Below are 23,710 nucleotides of genomic sequence, written 5' to 3' on the forward strand. Positions count from 1 at the left end.
GCTACCCTTTCTGTCCTGAAGGGTAAGGATAGGGGTCAGGGAGGGAGGTGTGTCATGCTCTCAGCCAGAACAGTACACACATGTAAACCTGAAAGGCGAGTTACCTGAGTTGACTGTTATCAGTGAGACTAGAAAACCACTGGAGGATGATCATAAAGAACTCATCAGGACTAAACTCAACGAGCTGCTCCACAAAGCAACCACAGTGGTGATCATGGATGTGTGGCTGCCATTATTAAGGGATGTAGTAATGGCTACATGTTGCTGTTTTGAATCCTGTGTATTATGGCATTGCGACTGACCTGAGGCAACCTTGGCCTTTTCAGTATTTGTCAAGTGTGTGACACTTAATATGCATTAAACAAAGAGAGTGACATCTTTGAATGAAGTCATTACACTATTAATGAAAAAAAAGTTACACACTTTATGTCATAATCAACACATAATGTAATAACTAACTGTAGTAACTATTACATTATGCTCAAAAATGTTATTACGTTATGCGTTCAGCATATTTATTACACATTATTGGCAATTTATTACATTATCAGCATTTATAAAATGTTAAATGTAAAAGTTATCACATTATTACCAGATATTTCATTATTGTCAGTTATTACATTATCTGTCGCTACTGACCTTTATAGTTTTCAAGGAAACAAAATGACGTATCCACCCTGGTTATGCATGCAAGTGTTGTTGATGAGCACTTGCACTGTCTATCACACTCCAGCCCGCAACGGAGCTGTATGTAATGCTTCTTGACGTTGGTTTGCGCACCGCCATTCAAATGAAGAAGAAAAAGAAGATGGCCTTAAAAAGTTTTACACAGAGTTGGAAAATATTATATTATGACATTTTTAATTATCTATCATAAAATTCCCCCTAAATTGTTTTTAAAATACACACATTTCATTGATATATGTATAAAAAAGCACACAAAGTATCTGGTAACTTTCACAATAGAATATGAATCAGATATGATCAAGAAACCCCGGGAATGTTTTTATCTTCCCTCCCTCCCACGTGTGTACATCGGTCTCGGGTGGAATGTTTGTTGATGTACACCTATGAGTAGAAACGTATCAAAATTACTGTTGTAATATACATTTATCGGAGTAATGTTGAAATCAAAAACTTTCGTAAAGAAAACCCGATCAGGCGGGATCATGAAAATAGTCCGCGAGCACTACCTGCGAGACGATATTTGGTGCGGAAGTGAAGTTTGTACAGAATGCAAGCAAGAAGAGACTGTGTTGCAGAAAGACGCTTGCATTGAAAGCAACTTGTGTTCTTTCCCACACTATTTACTCCCAGACACAAATATTGTGTTGAGCCAGGTAAGTTACTGTGCAATAATGTCTAACGTAAACGTTATTATTAACAACAAATCAATACAAAAAAAGTACATGTCTAAAGTAATCGCTAGATTTTCCCACCGCATCACTACAGTTTTAGATGTCTGACACGCCTATCGTGAAAGTGTGAACCCCACTTATCGAGCTCAGGTTTTTCGCAAACTCGGTCCTGCCCCCGTCCCCCGGTGGCACGTTCTGGTTTTTGCCCTACCCAGCTGATTAAAATAATGATAGCTTGATGATGAATTGGATATTTGAGTCCGCTATGTAGTGCTAGGGCAAAAACCCTGATCTAGCTAACACTAGTTTGACTAACTTTCAGGTGTGACATTCTACCACGCTGAGTCAGTATCCCTTTTAATGTCTGTAGATTGATATCCTGGAGGATCCCTTGATCAAGAACGTGATCATTCTGCAGACTGTACTCCAAGAGGTCCGCCACAGGAGCGCTCCCATCTACAAGCGATTGAAAGACATCCTTCACGACAAGGAAAAACACTTTTACACTTTCACTAACGAACATCACAGGTAGAAAATAGATATGCTGTTTGCCTTAGATAACTGACTGTTTTGTAGTGATTTAAGGGGGTGCAGCCTAACTTGGTTTTGAATCAGTGACTCTTAGGGTTATCCCACCACTGACGCCAATGTAGCAATTGACTGAAATAAGTTGGAGCAAGACTGAAGTCAGTATGTTTCCCGACCAAAACAGTTTGGAAGAGTTTGCTCGTATATTATGATGCCATTTTGTTTGTTTTTTGGACTTTGGCACGGGTTTTTTAAGCTGTTCTTATTCACGTTTTCTCTTGAGAAATACTGCACCTAACATCCTAATCAGATGAAAAATTGCGTGACTAAGATCTACTAGGCAAAAAGTAAATTTATAACAGATTTATTGAGTTATCTTTGTTCTGACTATTTTGGGGAAGTGTATACTGGCTACGGCGTCTCAAAAAGGACAAACAGTACTATTGCCGTTTTTTTTTCTTGTTTTTCAACCCAAGGTCTTTTTAAGTATGAGAGCACACTCGTTCAGCTAACCGAGCTCAGGCTAGTCGCCAGCCGAACTGAAGCATGCTGACTCCTTAACTGTCCATCCGATTTGTGATCAATGCTTTTCAAAGCCACATATGGCTGTATTCTTCTGTTCCAGAGAAACGTATATAGAGAGAGAGCAGGGGGAAAGCGCCAACGATCGGAATGACAGAGCCATCCGCATATCTACCAAGTGGTACAGTGATCACCTGAACAACACCCCCACGGACAAGAAGCTAAAGGTTGTTTTGCTGACCAACGACCGGGGCAACAAGGAGAAAGCAGAGGAGTCCGGCCTGCTCACATACAGATGTAAGAAACTACACACCTCCGTTACCTCAGTACCCCAAGATGAGACCGCTGTTCTTACCTCAGTACCCCAAGATGAGACCGCTGTTCTTGTCTTTAATATCACAATATCTGTTACCTCAGTACCCCAAGATGAGACCGCTGTTCTTGTCTTTAACCTTAAACACAAGGTCACAATACTAGGTGTGTTCAACATGTCGACTACGTGTTTACTCTAGTAGATGTGGACTACATGTTTACTCTAGTAGATGTGGACTACATGTTTACTCTAGTAGATGTGGACTACGTGTTTACTCTAGTAGATGTGGACTACGTGTTTACTTTAGTAGATGTGGAATACGTGTTTACTTTAGTAGATGTGGAATACGTGTTTACTCTAGTAGATGTGGACTACATGTTTACTCTAGTAGATGTGGACTACATGTTTACTCTAGTAGATGTGGACTACATGTTTACTCTAGTAGATGCGGACTACGTGTTTACTCTAGTAGATGTGGACTACATGTTTACTTTAGTAGATGTGGACTACGTGTTTACTTTAGTAGATGTGGACTACGTGTTTACTCTAGATGTGGACTACATGTTTACTCTAGAAGATGTGGACTACATGTTTACTCTAGTAGATGTGGACTACATGTTTACTCTAGTAGATGTGGACTACATGTTTACTCTAGTAGATGTGGACTACCTGTTTACTTTAGTAGATGTGGACTACATGTTTACTCTAGTAGATGTGGACTACATGTTTACTCTAGTAGATGTGGACTACCTGTTTACTTTAGTAGATGTGGACTACATGTTTACTCTAGTAGATGTGGACTACATGTTTACTCTAGTAGATGTGGACTACATGTTTACTCTAGAAGATGTGGACTACATGTTTACTCTAGTAGATGTGGACTACATGTTTACTCTAGTAGATGTGGACTACATGTTTACTCTAGTAGATGTGGACTACATGTTTACTCTAGTAGATGTGGACTACATGTTTACTCTAGTAGATGTGGACTACGTGTTTACTCTAGTAGATGTGGACTACGTGTTTACTCTAGTAGATGTGGACTACGTGTTTACTCTAGTAGATGTGGACTACATGTTTACTCTAGTAGATGTGGACTACATGTTTACTCTAGAAGATGTGGACTACATGTTTACTCTAGTAGATGTGGACTACATGTTTACTCTAGTAGATGTGGACTACATGTTTACTCTAGTAGATGTGGACTACATGTTTACTCTAGTAGATGTGGACTACATGTTTACTCTAGTAGATGTGGACTACGTGTTTACTCTAGTAGATGTGGACTACGTGTTTACTCTAGTAGATTTGGACTACATGTTTACTCTAGATGTCGACTACGTGTTTACTTTAGATGTGGACTACATGTTTACTCTAGAAGATGCCGTCTTCATCCGTCCTCTGTTCCACACAGGTGAGGAGTACGTCAAGAGTCTGATAGCCAACCCTGAGCTGGTGGATCGACTGGCTTTGACCAACGATGACAAGGTAACTAATATCTACACAATATCGCATTTACACATATGTACTTTCTACAGCAGCTATTTTAGATCCATAGAGAAAGTTAGATCTGCATATTCATAGAGAAAGTTAGATCTGCATATTCATAGAGAACGTTAGATATGCATATTCATAGAGAAAGTTAGATCTGCATATTCATAGAGAAAGTTAGATCTGCATATTCATAGGGAAAGTTAGATCTGCATATTCATAGAGAACGTTAGATCTGCATATTCATAGAGAAAGTTAGATCTGCATATTCATAGAGAAAGTTAGATCTGCATATTCATAGTTATTCGTTTAATTTAGCACTTTAATTTCTCTCTCCCTCCCCCAGAATGAGATCACCAGCAGTAAGGTGTTGTTCCCGGAGCACCTGCCCCTGTCTAGGATCCAGTCTGGGATTAAGAGTGGGACCTTCCAACAGGGAACGTTCCGGGCTAGCAGAGACAACTACCTGGAGGCTACTGTGTTTGTCCACGGAGAAGGAGATGACAGTACAGAGGTGAGTGCTGCTGAAGCATAGCTCATGTTCATTAGTGGATTCTGGCCGTGTAACCTGACATAGAAGTATGGAACATTCTTTAAGTCCTCCAACAGTTGCTGAATATTTCCTCATCGTTAACTCCTCTGTTCATGTACCTGGTTAGTTAACTCCTCTGTTCATGTACCTGGTTAGTTAACTCCTCTGTTCATGTACCTGGTTAGTTAACTCCTCTGTTCATGTACCTGGTTTGGAAAAGTGAGTCACCAACAGTATAATTCTTCCTTTACCATTGGATGGGAGTGGAGAATCTTTGATGCTGTTCTAAGTGCCAGCTGGCGAGATGGGGATGAGTGAGTGATTGGATGGGAAATGTAAACGAAGCAGCGTTGGTTACCATGGTAACACTTCCTCTTCCTGTCCCGCCCCTCAGGTTCTGATCCAAGGCCTGCAGAACCTGAACAGGGCTGTCCATCAGGACCTGGTTGCTGTGGAGATCATGCCTCTGAACCAATGGGTGGCTCCGTCCTCTGTGGTGCTGCAGGACGAGGGGCCCAAGGAGGATGATGTCACAGAGGAGGAGGAGGCAGAGTTGAAGAGTGGTCCGTCTGGGGCGGCGTCACGGAAGCCCACAGGCAGGGTGGTGGGCATCATCAAGAGGAACTGGAGACCCTTCTGTGGCATGCTCTTCCTGTCCCAAATCAAAGAGGTAACTAGCATCACCTCGCTCTGCTCTGTCAATCAACACATCAATCAAAACAAGCCCTTCAGAAATCCTACATGAGTATTTATCCATATGGATGTGTATACCACCATGCTTTGGTTTCTCTTGTGATTATTTTGTCGTTTGTCGTACTTGTTTTGTGCTGACGAAGATATCTCATTGTTCCTGGTCTGTTATACCCCGTCCTCCCCTTCCCAGGCCACCCGTCACCTCTTCACCCCAGCCGACCGCCGTATCCCCAGGATCCGTATAGAGACGCGCCAGGCGGCCACGTTGGCAGGACAGAGGATCATGGTGGCCATCGACGGCTGGCCCAAGCACTCCAGATACCCTAATGTATGTGTCTCTCAGGTCCTCTTGATTACAGTTGGGCTGCTCAGATGATCACGTATCATTATGGGATATCGATGCCTGGAGAAATGTGTGATGTACATGAGATGTGCAGCTCGACTGCAATGAAGAGGACCTGGAACGCACCTCAATCATAACGGCTCATCTCTCCTCTTTCGGTCTTTGAGGAACTAGCAGAGACTAGACACCATTCTCTCCTCACCCACCCCTCTCTCCTCCTCTCCCTCTCTCCTTCTCTCTCCTCACCCACCCGTCTCTCCTCCTCTCCCTCTCTCCTCCTCTCCCTCTCCTCCTCTCCCTCTCCTCACCCACCCCTCTCTCCTTCTCTCCCTCTCTCCTCCTCCTCTCCCTCTCTCCTCCTCTCCTCTTCTCCCTCTCTCCTCACCCACCCCTCTCTCCTTCTCTCCCTCTCTCCTCCTCCTCTCCCTCTTCTCCTCCTCTCCCTCTCATCCCCCTCTCCCTCTCTCCTCACCCACCCCTCTCTCCTCCTCTCCCTCTCTCCCTCTCTCCTCCTCTCAGGGCCATTTTGTTCGTAGCCTGGGAAGTGCAGGGGACAAGGAGACGGAGACGGAGGTGCTACTACTGGAGCATGATGTCCCTCACCAGGACTTCTCACAGGCCGTCCTCAGTTTCCTCCCCAAGATGCCCTGGAACATCACAGAGGAGGTAACTGCACCGCACAGTGGGGGTCCTGTTATGGCGGCCATTTTGTGTCAAGACATATATCAATGGTTGTCACCTGGTGGCTACGTTGTTGTAGCTACACCAATCAACAATTTGGTAACACTACTTAAAGCCTGTTGGTATAATTGCATTATGGTGTGGTTATAATACTTTATAAAGGCTCATAACATGCTTATAACAGGTAATAATGCATCACTAAACCTTATTTGATCTTCTATCAGGACATGGCTGTGAGAGAGGACCTGAGGAACCTGACCGTCTGCAGTGTGGATCCTCCTGGCTGTACGGACATAGATGATGCTCTGCACTGTAGAGACCTGCCCAATGGAAACCAAGAGGTAGGACACTGAGGAACTAACACAGTTTACCACAGCATTTTATTGGGATGGGTGAATGTTTGGATGAGGTAACAGAATCTTATTTTAATTGGTAATATGGTGGAACAGAATTGAAAGTTGAGAAGTCATCGTGTGTGTGTGTGTTTCTTTGTGGGTTGAAGGTTGGTGTCCACATTGCTGATGTGAGCCACTTCATCCGGCCAGGCAACGCTATGGACCTGGAGGCTGCTAACAGAGGAACTACAGTCTACCTGACTGGAAGGGTACAGACCATCTGTTTCATCACATAGTAACCTTGATGAACCCTAGCTAGCTCTTTTAGTACGTCTTAAATGGCACCCTATTCACTATAAGTGCACTATTATTTTTTATTTTTTACCAGAGCCCGGGTCAAAAGTAGTGCACTATATAGGGAAAAGGGTTCCATTTAAGTGTTGTATTGCTAACACAGATGATTGTCTCCCATCAGAGGATCGACATGGTTCCTGAACTGCTGAGCTCCAACCTGTGTTCTCTACGATCCAGTGTGGAGAGGTGACTTTAATACTTCCTGAAGACATCATATATTTTGTTATTGTTGTTGTCATTTACCGTTAGTGGTGTTCATGGTGTCTCCTCTCGGTAGGCTGGCCTTCTCTTGTATATGGGAGATCAACGACAAGGCTGAGATAGTCAAGACCAGATTCACTAAAAGTGTCATCAACTCCAAGGTAGAGGGAGAGGAAACTCACACATTTGACAATGTAACAGTTGTGATTGAGACAATGTAAGAAATGCCCCTCAGGGATCAATAAAGTTTATTGAATTGAATGATAATTCTTCCTCCAGGCCTCCCTGACGTACGCCGAGGCCCAGATGAGGATTGATGACGCCAACATGAATGATGACACCACCAAGAGCTTACGAGGCCTGAACAGACTAGCCAAGATCCTGAAGAAACGGAGGATAGAGAAAGGGTAAGGTTACGAGACCTGAACAGACTAGCCAGGATCCTGAAGAGACCGAGGATAGTGAAAGGGTGAGGTTACTAGACCTGAACAGACTAGCCAGGACCCTGAAGAGACAGGATAGAGGAAGGGTAAGAGGTTACTAGACCTGAACAGACTAGCCAGGATCCCGAAGAGACAGGATAGAGAAAGGGTAACAGGTTACGAGGCCTGAACAGACTAGCCAGGATCCTGAAGAGACAGGATAGAGGAAGGGTAAGAGGTTACTAGACCTGAACAGACTAGCCAGGATCCTGAAGAGACAGGATAGAGGAAGGGTAAGAGGTTACTAGACCTGAACAGACTAGCCAGGATCCTGAAGAGACAGGATAGAGGAAGGGTAAGAGGTTACTAGACCTGAACAGACTAGCCAGGATCCTGAAGAGACCGAGGATAGAGGAAGGGTAAGATGTTACTAGACCTGAACAGACTAGCCAGGATCCTGAAGAGACAGGATAGAGGAAGGGTAAGAGGTTACTAGACCTGAACAGACTAGCCAGGATCCTGAAGAGACAGGATAGAGGAAGGGTAAGAGGTTACTAGACCTGAACAGACTAGCCAGGATCCTGAAGAGACAGGATAGAGGAAGGGTAAGAGGTTACTAGACCTGAACAGACTAGCCAGGATCCTGAAGAGACAGGATAGAGGAAGGGTACTAGACCTGAACAGACTAGCCAGGATCCTGAAGAGACCGAGGATAGAGGAAGGGTAAGATGTTACTAGACCTGAACAGACTAGCCAGGATCCTGAAGAGACAGGATAGAGGAAGGGTAAGAGGTTACTAGAACTGAACAGACTAGCCAGGATCCTGAAGAGACAGGATAGAGGAAGGGTAAGAGGTTACTAGACCTGAACAGACTAGCCAGGATCCTGAAGAGACCGAGGATAGAGGAAGGGTAAGATGTTACTAGACCTGAACAGACTAGCCAGGACCCTGAAGAGACAGGATAGAGAAAGGGTGAGGTTACGAGGCCTGAACAGACTAGCCAGGACTAGCCAGACAGACTAGCCAGGACCCTGAAGAGACCGAGGATAGAGGAAGGGTAAGAGGTTACTAGACCTGAACAGACTAGCCAGGACCCTGAAGAGACCGAGGATAGAGAAAGGTTAAGAGGTTACTAGACCTGAACAGACTAGCCAGGACCCTGAAGAGACCGAGGATAGAGGAAGGGTAAGATGTTACTAGACCTGAACAGACTAGCCAGGACCCTGAAGAGACCGAGGATAGAGGAAGGGTAAGAGGTTACTAGACCTGAACAAACTAGCCAGGACCCTGAAGAGACCGAGGATAGAGGAAGGGTAAGATGTTACTAGACCTGGACAGACTAGCCAGGACCCTGAAGAGACAGGATAGAGGAAGGGTAAGAGGTTACTAGACCTGAACAGACTAGCCAGGACCCTGAAGAGACCGAGGATAAATGGTTTGTGACTATGTGATGTCAGTAGTTGATAACCTTTTCCCTAACTGTTGAAAGAGACGGATCGTTAGAACTGTGGCAGATTGATGTATTCCCAAAGGTGATTAGTTGGTTGATGGATTGATTGTGTTTATTGATCTGGTTGCTGGTGTCATTAATATATATGTTGTACTCTGTGTGGAATGTATAAGTACTTGTCTTTGTTGGTAATCTAACATGGTGGTTTTCCGTTGTGTGTTTCAGCGCGTTGACTCTCTCCTCGCCCGAGGTTCGCTTCCACATCGACAGTGAGACTCACGACCCCATAGACCTACAGACCAAGGAACTCAAGTACGTTGTTAGGCTTTTAGAATATAGAATTTAAAATAAGGCTTTTAGAATATAGAATTTAAAATAAGTCTTTTAGAATATAGAATTTAAAATAAGGCTTTTAGAATATAGAATTTAAAATAAGGTTCTATTCATGGGGCTTGAAACTGTGCTGTCGTTTTGACCCTGACTAACGTGGTTTAAACTTCAACAAGTTCAGCTGAATTCACATGAATATTGACAAGCTTTTTGTGGCCTGTCAAGGCATCCTGCTGTTTCCAGTTTTACCTTGTCACTGGGTTATAACATCCAGCAGTAGATCTCTGCTCAGAGACTTGATGTTCACGCTGTATCGGTGGGTTCAAATTCAAATAACTTTATTGTTCCCCAGGGAGACCAACTCGATGGTGGAGGAGTTCATGTTGCTGGCCAACATCTCAGTAGCTCAGAAGATTTATGATGAGTTCTCAGAGTGTGCTCTTCTCAGGAAGCACCCCGCCCCTCCTCCATCCAACTACGACATCCTTAACAAGGCTGCCAAGTCTAAGGTACATCTACGTATTCAGACTAGACATCTAAAACAAGTCTAATGACATCTATGTATTCAGACAGACTAGACATAAACATCTAAAACAGGTCTAATGACATCTATATATTCAAACTAGACATCAACATCTAAAACATGTCTAATGACATCTATATATTCAGACTGACTAGACATCAACATCTTAAACAAGTCTAATGACATCTATATATTCAGACTGACTAGACATCAACATCTAAAACAGGTCTAATGACATCTATATATTCAGACTAGACATCAACATCTAAAACAAGTCTAATGTACATCTATATATTCAGACTGACTAGACATCTAAAACCAGTCTAATGACATCTATATATTCAGACTGACTAGACATCAACATCTAAAACCAGTCTAATGACAGGTACATCTATAGACAACACTTCTATCTAAAACCAGTCTAATGACAGGTACATCTATAGACAACACTTCCAGCTAAAACACAGTTTTAATAAGACTTGATATTTTTGGGGACAACTGTTCCATTCCGGGTCGAAGGACAACGAAATAGGGACTGACGTAGGACCTTCAGTCTAATGTAGTCCTAACGTTGTTGTTTCTGACATCAGTCTGATGTAGTCCTAACGTTGTTGTTTCTGACATCAGTCTAATGTAGTCCTGACGTTGTTGTTTCTGACATCAGTGTAATGTAGTCCTAACGTTGTTGTTTCTGACATCAGTCTAATGTAGTCCTAACGTTGTTGTTTCTGACATCAGTGTAATGTAGTCCTAACGTTGTTGTTTCTGACATCAGTCTAATGTAGTCCTAACGTTGTTGTTTCTGACATCAGTCTAATGTAGTCCTAACGTTGTTGTTTCTGACATCAGTGTAATGCAGTCCTAACGTTGTTGTTTCTGACATCAGTCTAATGTAGTCCTAACGTTGTTGTTTCTGACATCAGTCTAATGTAGTCCTAACGTTGTTGTTTCTGACATCAGTCTAATGTAGTCCTAACGTTGTTGTTTCTGACATCAGTGTGATGTAGTCCTAACGTTGTTGTCCCTCCCCTCAGGACATGGTGATCCACACGGACTCGGCCAAGGCTCTAGCTGACTCTCTGGACGCGGCCCAGGTGGACGGCTTCCCTTACTTCAACACCTTGCTGCGTATCCTAGCAACACGCTGCATGATGCAGGCTGTGTACTTCTGCTCCGGGATGGACAGTGACTTCCACCACTATGGACTGGCCTCTCCCATCTACACACACTTCACCTCACCTATCAGACGGTGAGAACACACACTTCACCTCACCTATCAGACGGTGAGAACACACACTTCACCTCACCCATCAGACGGTGAGAACACACACTTCACCTATCAGACGGTGAGAACACACACCTCACCTATCAGACGGTGAGAACACACACCTCACCTATCAGACGGTGAGAACACACACCTCACCTATCAGACGGTGAGACAACATTCACCTCACCCATCTGTAGGTCCACACTCTCTCTACTCCTGACTGGTCCACACTCCCCCCCCCTTCTCTAACTCTGACTGGACCACACCCCTCCTCTACTCCTGACTGGTCCACCCCCACCCCCTCCTTCTCTACCTCTGACTGGACCACACCCCTCCTCACTCCTGACTGGTCCACCCCCACCCTCTCTTACCTCTGACTGGACCACACCCCTCCTCTACTCCTGACTGGTCCACCCCCACCCCCCCTTCTCTACCTCTGACTGGACCACACCCCTCCTCTACTCCTGACTGGTCCACCCCCACCCCCTCCTTCTCTGCCTCTGACTGGACCACACCCCTCCTCTACTCCTGACTGGTCCACCCCCACCTTCTGGACCTCTGACTGGACCACACCCCTCCTCTACTCCTGACTGGTCCACCCCCACCCCCCCTCCTCTACTCCTGACTGGACCACCCCCCCTCCTCTACTCCTGACTGGTCCACCCCCCCTCCTCTACTCCTGACTGGTCCACCCCCACCCCCCCTCCTCTACTCCTGACTGGTCCACCCCCACCCCCCCTCCTCTACTCCTGACTGGTCCACCCCCCACCACCCCTCCTCTACTCCTGACTGGTGCACCCCCACCCCCCCTCCTCTACTCCTGACTGGTCCACCCCCACCCCCCTCCTCTACTCCTGACTGGTCCACCCCCACCCTCCTCTACTCCTGACTGGTCCACCCCCACCCCCCCTCCTCTACTCCTGACTGGTCCACCCCCACCCCCCCTCCTCTACTCCTGACTGGTCCACCCCCACCCCCCCTTCTCTACTCCTGACTGGTCCACCCCCCCTCCTCTACTCCTGACTGGTCCACCCCCCCTCCTCTACTCCTGACTGGTCCACCCCCACCCCCCTCCTCTACTCCTGACTGGTCCACCCCCCCCCCTCCTCTACTCCTGACTGGTCCACCCCCACCCCCCCTCCTCTACTCCTGACTGGTCCACCCCCACCCCCCCTTCTCTACTCCTGACTGGTCCACCCCCACCCCCCCTCCTCTACTCCTGACTGGTCCACCCCCACCCCCCCTCCTCTACTCCCTGACTGGTCCACCCCCACCCCCCCTCCTCTACTCCTGACTGGACCACCCCCCCCTCCTCTACTCCTGACTGGTCCACCCCCCCCCCTCCTCTACTCCTGACTGGTCCACCCCCCCTCCTCTCCTCTACTCCTGACTGGTCCACCCCCACCCCCTTCTCTACTCCTGACTGGTCCACCCCCACCCCCCCTTCTCTACTCCTGACTGGTCCACCCCCCCTCCTCTCCTCTACTCCTGACTGGTCCACCCCCACCCCCCCTTCTCTACTCCTGACTGGTCCACCCCCACCCCCCCTTCTCTACTCCTGACTGGTCCTCCACCCCCACCCCCCCTCCTCTACTCCTGACTGGTCCACCCCCACCCACCCTCCTCTACTCCTGACTGGTCCACCCCCACCCCCCCTTCTCTACTCCTGACTGGTCCACCCCCACCCCCCCTCCTCTACTCCTGACTGGTCCACCCCCACCCCCCCTCCTCTACTCCTGACTGGTCCACCCCCACCCCCCCTCCTCTACTCCTGACTGGTCCACCCCCACTCCTCTACTCCTGACTGGTCCACCCCCACCCCCCCCCTCCTCTACTCCTGACTGGACCACCCCCCCCTCCTCTACTCCTGACTGGTCCACCCCCACCCCCCCTCCTCTACTCCTGACTGGTCCACCCCCACCCCCCCTCCTCTACTCCTGACTGGTTCTGATGTGATTGTAACCTCAACAGATACTCTGACATCATCGTGCATCGGCTGCTGGCTGTAGCCATTGGAGCAGACAGCACTTACCCAGACCTGATGGACAAACACAAGCAGTCTGCCCTCTGCAACAACCTCAACTACAGACACAAGATGGCCCAGTACGCACAGCGAGCCTCTGTAGCCTACCACACACAGGTACTGGACTCACTCAACACACTGACCTGTTAGAGCCTCTAACCTTCCACACACAGGTACTGGACTCACAACTATTTAACCAGGAAGTCCCATTGAAGACGAGGGACCCATTTTTACAAAAGGACAACTAGGTCATATTCATTAGTGCACTGTAGCAAAATGCTTTGCAACGGAAATTGAAAAATAACATTTCTTACTGGACATTTCCGGGTAGTCTCTCCCTGTTTTCCATCTGTTTGACAAGATAATGTGTCGTTTCCTCCAGCTGTTCTTCAAGAGCAGAGGCATCCTGAACGAAGAGGGCTTCATCCTGTTTGTGAGGAAGAACGCCATCATCGTCCTCATCCCTAAGTTTGGTCTGGAGGGAACGGTGTTCTTTGAGAACAAAGATAAACCCAGCCCCAAACTGATCTTCAACGAAGAGGTACCCTCGTTGTGTGTCAGAGAAAATTAAAGCTTTTTTTTTTGTGTGTGTATGGATCAACTGTAACTCTGTGTGTGTGGATCAACTGTAACTGTGTGTGTGTGTGTGTGGATCAACTGTAACTCTGTGTGTGTGTGTGGATCAACTGTAACTGTGTGTGTGTGTGTGTGTGTGTGTGTGGATCAACTGTAACTCTGTGTGTGTGTGTGGATCAACTGTAACTCTGTGTGTGTGTGTGGATCAACTGTAACTCTGTGTGTGTGTGTGTGTGGATCAACTGTAACTCTGTGTGTGTATAGGCTCCTAGTCTGACGGTGGAGGGCCACTCCTTCAACATGTTTGACAAGGTCAAGGTGACCATCAGTCTGGATGCGTCCAACGTCCAGCACCAGAAGATCAGGATGTCCCTGGTCGAACCTGTGGTACGTTTGTTGTTTCAAACTGAACCTCTCTGTAATTACAGAGATCCTATGGTGGTTAATTTCCATGAAGTTATGAACTAAAACCACATTCAGGTCCGACGAGGTAAAATAGCCTTCTGTCAAGTCAAATCACTCATTTCAGGCTTGGACATGTATGTAACTAATATTGTTTTCTAGATCTCTGGAGTGAGTGTCGCGCCGTCTGAACCAGAACCAGAGGTCAAGAGAGCTAAACTGGACCGTTGAACAACCCCATCCTCAGACTGAAACTCTTCTCCGAGCTCAGTTGAGTTATTTTTTAAATGTTTAGCTTTTCTTTTTTCTACAGTACAAGCACAGAACATCCTGTGGTTAATATGGTTATGATTTTAAAACCTTCAGTCAGAACCTTTTTTCCTTGACCTATAGAATATCATCCTTCCAGGTAAATGTTAATGTGATGCCAGTAACCTGTAGAATGTGATGATACTGTATTCCTGACCCATGGGGTTTGTACGGTCTATTCTGGAAGGAATGTTACCTTGTACAACTCTCAATAAATCTCTTGGTTTTAGCCAATGTTCCATTTCTCATCTCTTTGGCTAGTCTCTGTTTGGTGATTGGAGTAGGTGCATTTAATTCACATGTAGCCAGGAAACTGAAGAGTAGCCCAGTTGTACAACATTTAATGTGTCTCAGTGGTCTAGTCAGAACGTTACACTCATTCAATAACACTTCCTCCATAAAACACATCATTTAATCAGATGGTGGCTTTGTTTAAAAGGGGAGCTCTGCAGTTAAACAAATATTTATAACAAAATGTACAATAAAAATCCTTTATCATAAGTCACATTCCCGTAATTGTTTAACTGATTAAAAATAATGCTAAATTCACAATCAAGAATATAAAATGTATAAATACATAACAGTCAAGTTTCATCAGTCCCTTGTTCATGTCAACACTAACTTTTCCAAAATAGCACCTTATTCCCTATATAGTGCACTACTGACCAACGCCCACAGGGCTCCAACGTAGTGCACTACTGACCAGGGCTCCAACGTAGTACACTATATAGGCTGCCATTTCAACTCCACTACGAGGGATAGCTAGCGCCAATAGGAATTAATTTCAAGGTTCATTTGTGCGAATGGCAGCATCTTAACATTGTCACTTAGCCGGGGTGTTATTCAGTACACGATTCACTCTAAACAAAAGCGTTTGGCAACGGTTTGTTTCTATTGGACAAATTCAGGTAGGTTCCATGTCTAGAAATAAAGGGTTTCCAACAGAATCCGACTAATGAATACACCCCGACACGGCTGCTTTAAAACGTGGCAACATAAACATGGCCAAACATCATCATTGGCTTCAGCTGGGAGGTTAAAGGTGGGAGGGGCTTCCATGTGTTCTCCTCCAATCAGCTCACTCAATGGTGTTGAGGAAAACCAGTCTGGAAAACAAAGAAAGGGTTGTCCATAAGCTGTTACCACGACAATCATGGTTGAGCAACGTGTAAACTCACATTAAATACCATCCAACTCTGGTGTCAGAGGAAAGCCCTAAACATCGTCAAAGACTCCAGCAACCCAAGTTATTCTCTCTGCTACACAGCAAGAGGTACCGGAGTACCAAGTCTGGGACCAAAAGTCTCCTGAACAACTTCTACCCCCCCAGGCCGTCAGACTGCTAAACAGCTTCTACCCCCCAGGCCGTCAGACTGCTGAACAGCTTCTACCCCCCAGGCCGTCAGACTGCTGAACAGCTTCTAACCCCAGGCCGCCAGACTGCTGAACAGCTTCTAACCCCAGGCTGTCAGACAGCTGAACAGCTTCTAACCCCAGGCCGCCAGACTGCTGAACAGCTTCTATCCCCAGGCCGCCAGACTGCTGAACAGCTTCTAACCCCAGGCCGTCAGACTGCTGAACAGCTTCTAACCCCAGGCCGTCAGACAGCTGAACAGCTTCTAACCCCAGGCCGTCAGACAGCTGAACAGCTTCTACCCCCAGGCCGCCAGACAGCTGAACAGCTTCTATCCCCAGGCCGCCAGACTGCTGAACAGCTTCTATCCCCAGGCCGCCAGACTGCTGAACAGCTTCTATCCCCAGGCCGCCAGACTGCTGAACAGCTTCTACCCCCAGGCCGCCAGACTGCTGAACAGCTTCTACCCCCAGGCCGCTGAACAGCTTCTACCCCCAGGCCATCAGACTGCTGAACAGCTTCCGTACCTTGGTCTCAGTGTGTCTGCTGTGGGTTCCGTTACCTTGGTCTTAGTGTGTCTGCTGTGGGTTCCGTTACCTCGGTCTTAGTGTGTCTGCTGTGGGTTCCGTTACCTTGGTCTTAGTGTGTCTGCTGTGGGTTCCGTTACCTTGGTCTTAGTGTGTCTGCTGTGGGTTCCGTTACCTTGGTCTTAGTATGTCTGCTATGGGTTCCGTTACCTTGGTCTTAGTGTGTCTGCTGTGGGTTCCGTTATCTTGGTCTCAGTGTGTCTGCTGTGGGTTCCGTTACCTTGGTCTTAGTGTGTCTGCTGTGGGTTCCGTTACCTTGGTCTTAGTGTGTCTGCTGTGGGTTCCGTTATCTTGGTCTCAGTGTGTCTGCTGTGGGTTCCGTTACCTTGGTCTTAGTGTGTCTGCTGTGGGTTCCGTTACCTTGGTCTTAGTGTGTCTGCTGTGGGTTCCGTTATCTTGGTCTCAGTGTGTCTGCTGTGGGTTCCGTTACCTTGGTCTTAGTGTGTCTGCTGTGGGTTCCGTTACCTTGGTCTTAGTGTGTCTGCTGTGGGTTCCGTTATCTTGGTCTCAGTGTGTCTGCTGTGGGTTCCGTTACCTTGGTCTTAGTGTGTCTGCTGTGAGGGAAGACGTCGTCGGGGTTGTGTGCTGCGTCAAACGACTCCTTACTCTGGCTGTCTGAACTCATGGCATCTATCAGGCTGGCGGTGCCAGCGTATGTGTTGTACCCACTGTCCACCTACACAGAGCAAACAGGCAGTTCAAATTCTATTAAAACAGATTGTCAAATCACTCCCACAGTGATTAACACGGTCATCAAATCTAAGAATAATTCAAAGTATATGATCCATCCGTGTACATTCAACCCAATAACATTTTAGTGCAAAAAAATGTGTCAAAAACGCAGTCATTGTAACATACATGTCAGTGTAACTCTTCCAGTTTTTATAAACATGAAAATGCCTTTTCTGAAATGATAAACTGGTGTCCAGCTTGTCAGAGGTCTATTCTGTTGTGATTAGAGCGGTTTAGTCAGTAGACGGCCCTCAGGATACAGACCTGCATGCTGTTATCATAAGGGATGCTGCTTCCTTCAGCTAGCAGAGACACAAACATATGAGACGCCTCCGCTGCCATCACGCTCGCCCCCACACGGGAGCTGGTCAACCGGACACCAACAGGAGTCACACCTCCTTCCTCCTCCTCCTCTTCCACAGGGAGGTCCACTTCCACCTCGCCGTTCTCCTCCACCTCCTCCTCCATCTTCACTGAGTCCAACAGAGGCTGGTCCATCCCCGAACCCCCCTCACACAGCCTCTCCATCCCCAGCAGACCCCCACTAGTCCTGGGTACACACGGCACCGGAGAGGGGAACAGGGGCCCATCTCCATGGGTGGTAGTGAAGTAGAAGGACATATATTGCCCTGGTCCAGGAGGGAAGGGTTGGGGGAGATGGTTGGGGGTGAGGCCCAGCAGCGGGCTCCGGGTCTGAGCTGAGGGTTGACCTGGGTCCGGCCCGGGGGCTGGAGGGAAGGGTTGGGGGAGATGGTTGGGGGTGAGGCCCAGCAGCGGGCTCCGGGTCTGAGCTGAGGGTTGACCTGGGTCCGGCCCGGGGGCTGGAGCGAAGAGCAGAAGCGGATGGGGGAACAGCCGTCTACATAGGGGCTCTCTGTACAGGAGTTGATGTCCATGTCTAGGGGAACACCTTCAGGGGTCACGAAGCTCAGCTTCCTCCTCTCTCCTAGACAAGAAAAACAATCACAGCGTCACTCAAATGACCAACAACATGGATACCTTTTCACCTAATGACTTGACTCAACAGGTCGAGGTCCGTAAAAGATGACTGTGCTAATCTGCACAGACACATTCAATCAGTTTCCATAGATACCGTCTCCAAAGCCGCATCAGGTTTATGGTCTAACAGAACATTTAAGACACATTATGTCAATAAGGACATAAAACACCTCTTTAACAGACTCGTATACCTGCTACGGGTGTCTGTGTGAACTGGGGTCCGATGGGGGACAGGGCAGGGGACTGGAAGCCAGCAGGAGAAGACCGCTCAGGGCACAGGGGGCTGGTGACACTTCCCAGGCTGTAGGTTCGGTAACGACCCTGGATAGGGCTGGACGAGAAAAGACCCTTTGAAAAAAAGAGAGAGACAACGTCTCATTAAAACAGCAAGAGAGAAAACAAGTGGTTATGTCTATATTTGAAATCCTTTGTGATTCTTCCTCAAACAGATTCCCTCCTAGATGTTATACACAGTACCACTTTAGAAGGAATATAGCATCTGCTATAGCAGAGCTGTCCTGTTCCCGGAGAGCTACCCTCCTGTAGGCTTTCACTCCAACCCTGTTCCCGGAGAGCTACCCTCCTGTAGGTTTTCACTCCAACCCTGTTCCCGGAGAGCTACCCTCCTGTAGGTTTTCACTCCAACCCTGTTCCCGGAGAGCTACCCTCCTGTAGGTTTTCACTCCAACCCTGTTCCCGGAGAGCTACCCTCCTGTAGGTTTTCACTCCAACCCTGTCCCCGGAGAGCTACCCTCCTGTAGGTTTTCACTCCAACCCTGTTCCCGGAGAGCTACCCTCCTGTAGGTTTTCACTCCAACCCTGTTCCCGGAGAGCTACCCTCCTGTAGGTTTTCACTCCAACCCTGTTCCCGGAGAGCTACCCTCCTGTAGGTTTTCACTCCAACCCTGTTCCCGGAGAGCTACCCTCCTGTAGGTTTTCACTCCAACCCTGTTCCCGGAGAGCTACCCTCCTGTAGGTTTTCACTCCAACCCTGTTCCCGGAGAGCTACCCTCCTGTAGGTTTTCACTCCAACCCTGTTCCCGGAGAGCTACCCTCCTGTAGGTTTTCACTCCAACCCTGTTCCCGGAGAGCTACCCTCCTGTAGGTTTTCACTCCAACCCTGTTCCCGGAGAGCTACCCTCCTATAGGTTTTCACTCCAACCCTGTTCCCGGAGAGCTACCCTCCTGTAGGTTTTCACTCCAACCCTGTTCCCGGAGAGCTACCCTCCTGTAGGTTTTCACTCCAACCCTGTTCCCGGAGAGCTACCCTCCTGTAGGTTTTCACTCCAACCCTGTTCCTGGAGAGCTACCCTCCTGTAGGTTTTCACTCCAACCCTGTTCCTGGAGAGCTACCCTCCTGTAGGTTTTCACTCCAACCCTGTTCCTGGAGAGCTACCCTCCTGTAGGTTTTCACTCCAACCCTGTTCCTGGAGAGCTACCCTCCTGTAGGTTTTCACTCCAACCCTGTTCCTGGAGAGCTACCCTCCTGTAGGTTTTCACTCCAACCCTGTTCCTGGAGAGCTACCCTCCTGTAGGTTTTCACTCCAACCCTGTTCCTGGAGAGCTACCCTCGTGTAGGTTTTCACTCCAACCCTGTTCCTGAAGATCTACCCTCGTGTAGGTTCTCACTCCAACCCCAGTTGTAACTAACCCGACCCAGTGAAAACCTTTTGGATGGCAGCTCTCCAGGAAAAGGATTGGGCAGCCCTGTGATAATAACAACGCATGCTTAGAACCAAAGCAACAAACCACACTTGCTGCATGTTTCCCTTAAACTGTAATTGTACACAGACACCATTGACATTGAATAGTGGCACACTTACAGTGGAGGGGGTCAGGGCAGACCTGCCAGACAACGGGCAGGACAGAGGAGAGGCGCTCATGGGTGAGAGGAAATCTCTATCCCCTCCCCCTTCTCCCCCAGGGGGCTCTCCCTCCCCTCCTCCTCCTTCTGGGCTGGGGGGGTTGGAGGACTCCGAGCCACTCCCTTGGCCGTCCAGAAACAACTTCCGTCTCAGAGACGAGGAGCTCAGGGTCTCCTGAACCTGATCCTGCTGAGACACCTCCTTCAATCTGTAGTATTCTCCTGGGGTGGGTGAGGGACAGCCGAGAGAGAGAGAGACACAGACAGAGAGGTTATTTAAGACCTGATAAGTTTTATCTGCACAGAGATAAATATGACGTGTTCCCGGACATGTAAAGGTGTACCTAATATTTTGTCCATGAGGAAGTCCACAGGTAAGGACAGGACTGTCTGGCAGCCTACTGTGTTTTTTTTAGTTGGTAGTGGCTCTTCTAGTATCAGTGGGGACATGGAACCTTGAAGATAGAAACATTTACACATTTAACATCCATAGAAATGGCTGAACATAAGTTATTCAGGAAGTAGAAAATAAAACACTATAATGTGTGTGTGTGTTGGTGAGTGAAAAGCAACTCAACTCCAACTCATTGGATTCACTTACTCTTCCCAAAGTGCATCTGTGCTGATTTCTGTTTGCTTGTTGGTTCGCTCCATGGTGAAGGCACAATGGCGCCTTTAGTGAAAAACTGCTCGATGGCATTCTGACGTTTCTCCTCGATGTCAGAATCCATCCTGGATGTTTTAAAAAAAACAAAACAAAGCTGTTACCAGACCAATAAACCAACACCCCCAACCTCTCAGCAGCGGTTCTATTTCAAAGTGCTCCCCATTTGTCTTGTGTGCATTGTGAACCTTAACCTGGTCAGAGTTCCTCACCTGGTCTGACTGCAGTACACGGACTGGTTACTAGTTCCTCACCTGGTCTGAATGCAGTACAAGGACTGGTTTCTAGTTCCTCACCTGGTCTGACTGCAGTACAAGGACTGGTTTCTAGTTCCTCACCTGGTCTGACTGCAGTACATGGACTGGTTACTAGTTCCTCACCTGGTCTGAATGCAGTACAAGGACTGGTTCCTAGTTCCTCACCTGGTCTGACTGCAGTACAAGGACTGGTCTGACCTAGGTACAAGGACTGGTTACTAGTTCCTCACCTGGTCTGACTGCAGTACAAGGACTGGTTTTAGTTCCTCACCTGGTCTGACTGCAGTACAAGGACTGGTTACTAGTTCCTCACCTGGTCTGACTGCAGTACAAGGACTGGTTTCTAGTTCCTCACCTGGTCTGACTGCAGTACAAGGACTGGTTTCTAGTTCCTCACCTGGTCTGACTGCAGTACATGGACTGGTCTGACCTAGGTACAAGGACTGGTTACTAGTTCCTCACCTGGTCTGACTGCAGTACAAGGACTGGTCTGACCTAGGTACATGGACTGGTTACTAGTTCCTCACCTGGTCTGACCTAGGTACAAGGACTGGTTACTAGTTCCTCACCTGGTCTGACTGAGATACATGGACTGGTTACTAGTTCCTCACCTGGTCTGACTGAGATACAAGGACTGGTTACTAGTTCCTCACCTGGTCTGACTACAGTACATGGACTGGTTACTAGTTCCTCACCTGGTCTGACTGAGGTACAAGGACTGGTTACTAGTTCCTCACCTGGTCTGACCTAGGTAGAAGGACTGGTTGCTAGTTCCTCACCTGGTCTGACCTAGGTACAAGGACTGGTTACTAGTTCCTCACCTGGTCTGACCTAGGTACAAGGACTGGTTACTAGTTCCTCACCTGGTCTGACTGAGATACATGGACTGGTTACTAGTTCCTCACCTGGTCTGACTGAGATACAAGGACTGGTTACTAGTTCCTCACCTGGTCTGACTACAGTACATGGACTGGTTACTAGTTCCTCACCTGGTCTGACTGAGGTACAAGGACTGGTTACTAGTTCCTCACCTGGTCTGACCTAGGTAGAAGGACTGGTTGCTAGTTCCTCACCTGGTCTGACCTAGGTACAAGGACTGGTTACTAGTTCCTCACCTGGTCTGACTACAGTACATGGACTGGTTACTAGTTCCTCACCTGGTCTGACTGAGATACAAGGACTGGTTACTAGTTCCTCACCTGGTCTGACTACAGTACATGGACTGGTTACTAGTTCCTCACCTGGTCTGACTGAGATACATGGACTGGTTACTAGTTCCTCACCTGGTCTGACTGAGGTACAAGGACTGGCGGTGGATATCCTCAGCGTCTATGTCCACAGGGAGCAGGCTAGACATCTCATCTATGTCCCATTTAAACTTGGTTGGTGTCTGAAAACAATGATCAAGAAAATATTGAAAATAACAATTCAGGTGGCTCTGTAAAACCGGTGATTACGTTCACAAGAGGACAATGACAGGACTTCTGAAGGAGACAAACATGTTAACTGACTTGCTGATCATGTCCTTCAGGCTATCGAAGTGGGTGAACTACACAAGATATGTATGAGACCAGACCATAAATGTGTACAAAATATTAGGATGACAGACTGACCAGGTGAAAGCTATGATCTTTTATTGAAGTCTCTTTTTAAAATCAGTGAATCAGTGAAGATGAAGGGGAGGAGACGGGTTAAATAAGGATGTTTAAGCCTTGAGACAATTGAGACATGGATTGTGTACATATGCCATTCAGAGGGTGAATGGGCAAGACAAAAGATTGAAGTGCCTTTGAACGGGGTATGGTAGTAGGTGCCAGGGGCACCTGTTTGAGGGTGGCCAGAACTGCACCGCTGCTGGGTTTTTCACACTCAACAGTTTCCCGTGTTTATCAAGACAGTCCACCAACCAAAGGACATCCAGCCAACTTGACACACCTGTGGGAAGCATTGTAAGTCAATATGGGCCAGCTTCCCTGTGGAACACTTTCTACACCTTGTAGTCCATGCCCCCGACGAACTGAGGCTGTTCTTTTGTCAAAAGGCAATGCAACTCAATGTTTTGTACACTCAGTGTAGGTTTACACTTACGGTTCCGGAGGTCTTGGAGGACTTGAAGACAGAGGGGCTGGGGACCACGGATTCTTGCAGGCGATGGTAGTCGTTGGGGCTCTCGAAGGGGTTACGGATAGCTGCCCTCCCTGGAGTCTCAGGAGTTATCTGGACATCTGGAAGATCTCCCATAGTCTGACCACAAACCTGAACCCATTGATGCAGGAATTCAAACATTAATCAGCTTTGATCCAGTATAAATAGTATGCTAATCTAAGTACTAGAGAAAGCCAAACAATTACTGTAATACTATCAAGAGAACAAACCTTGCTTACGTGAAAGAGTAGCTAGCTAACTAGCTGGCTGTTGGTCCCACAATTTAGTACATACTAGCTATCCCAAACGTTTCGTTAAATGCCTGGCTAGCTTAGGCTTCGGCAACTATTCTGAGAGGTTCATTTGATAGATCTATTCGATATGTTATTTTATATTAGAGCTCAGATACTTACAGCAGCTGCAGAAGTTTTCAACACAACCAAAATAAGGTTCC

At 47.4% G+C, this 23,710-nt stretch overlaps 1 protein-coding gene and 1 pseudogene across 1 annotated transcript; one reads left to right on the forward strand and one right to left on the reverse strand.

The window, feature by feature from the left end:
- The first annotated feature begins 1,026 nt into the window (after positions 1 to 1,026).
- On the forward strand, positions 1,027 to 14,907 carry LOC139402688 (exosome complex exonuclease RRP44-like). The gene is made up of 20 exons (XM_071146587.1): positions 1,027 to 1,340; positions 1,729 to 1,886; positions 2,512 to 2,705; positions 4,136 to 4,209; positions 4,559 to 4,726; positions 5,139 to 5,414; positions 5,628 to 5,765; positions 6,300 to 6,446; positions 6,686 to 6,802; positions 6,964 to 7,065; positions 7,272 to 7,336; positions 7,428 to 7,512; positions 7,631 to 7,758; positions 9,450 to 9,536; positions 9,907 to 10,063; positions 11,112 to 11,326; positions 13,316 to 13,484; positions 13,750 to 13,908; positions 14,208 to 14,330; positions 14,508 to 14,907. The coding sequence occupies exons 1-20, from the start codon at positions 1,122 to 1,124 to the stop codon at positions 14,574 to 14,576; spliced, it is 2,850 nt and encodes a 949-aa protein (XP_071002688.1). The 5' UTR covers positions 1,027 to 1,121; the 3' UTR covers positions 14,577 to 14,907.
- Positions 14,908 to 15,661: 754 nt separating this feature from the next.
- Positions 15,662 to 23,706, reverse strand: LOC139402687 (protein aurora borealis-like; annotated as a pseudogene).
- Between the last annotated feature and the right edge of the window lie 4 nt (positions 23,707 to 23,710).

This window comes from Oncorhynchus clarkii, unplaced genomic scaffold, assembly GCF_045791955.1.
Source record: "Oncorhynchus clarkii lewisi isolate Uvic-CL-2024 unplaced genomic scaffold, UVic_Ocla_1.0 unplaced_contig_13472_pilon_pilon, whole genome shotgun sequence".
Taxonomy (NCBI): Eukaryota; Metazoa; Chordata; class Actinopteri; order Salmoniformes; family Salmonidae; genus Oncorhynchus; species Oncorhynchus clarkii.

Excerpts from the sequence above, each read along its gene's own strand:
- LOC139402688 (XM_071146587.1), top strand. The coding sequence starts at position 1,122 with ATGTTGAAATCAAAAACTTTCGTAAAGAAAACCCGATCAGGCGGGATC. Across the intron at positions 4,210-4,558 it reads CTTTGACCAACGATGACAAG|AATGAGATCACCAGCAGTAA; the intron begins GTAACTAATATC and ends TCCCTCCCCCAG. Across the intron at positions 4,727-5,138 it reads AAGGAGATGACAGTACAGAG|GTTCTGATCCAAGGCCTGCA; the intron begins GTGAGTGCTGCT and ends CCCGCCCCTCAG.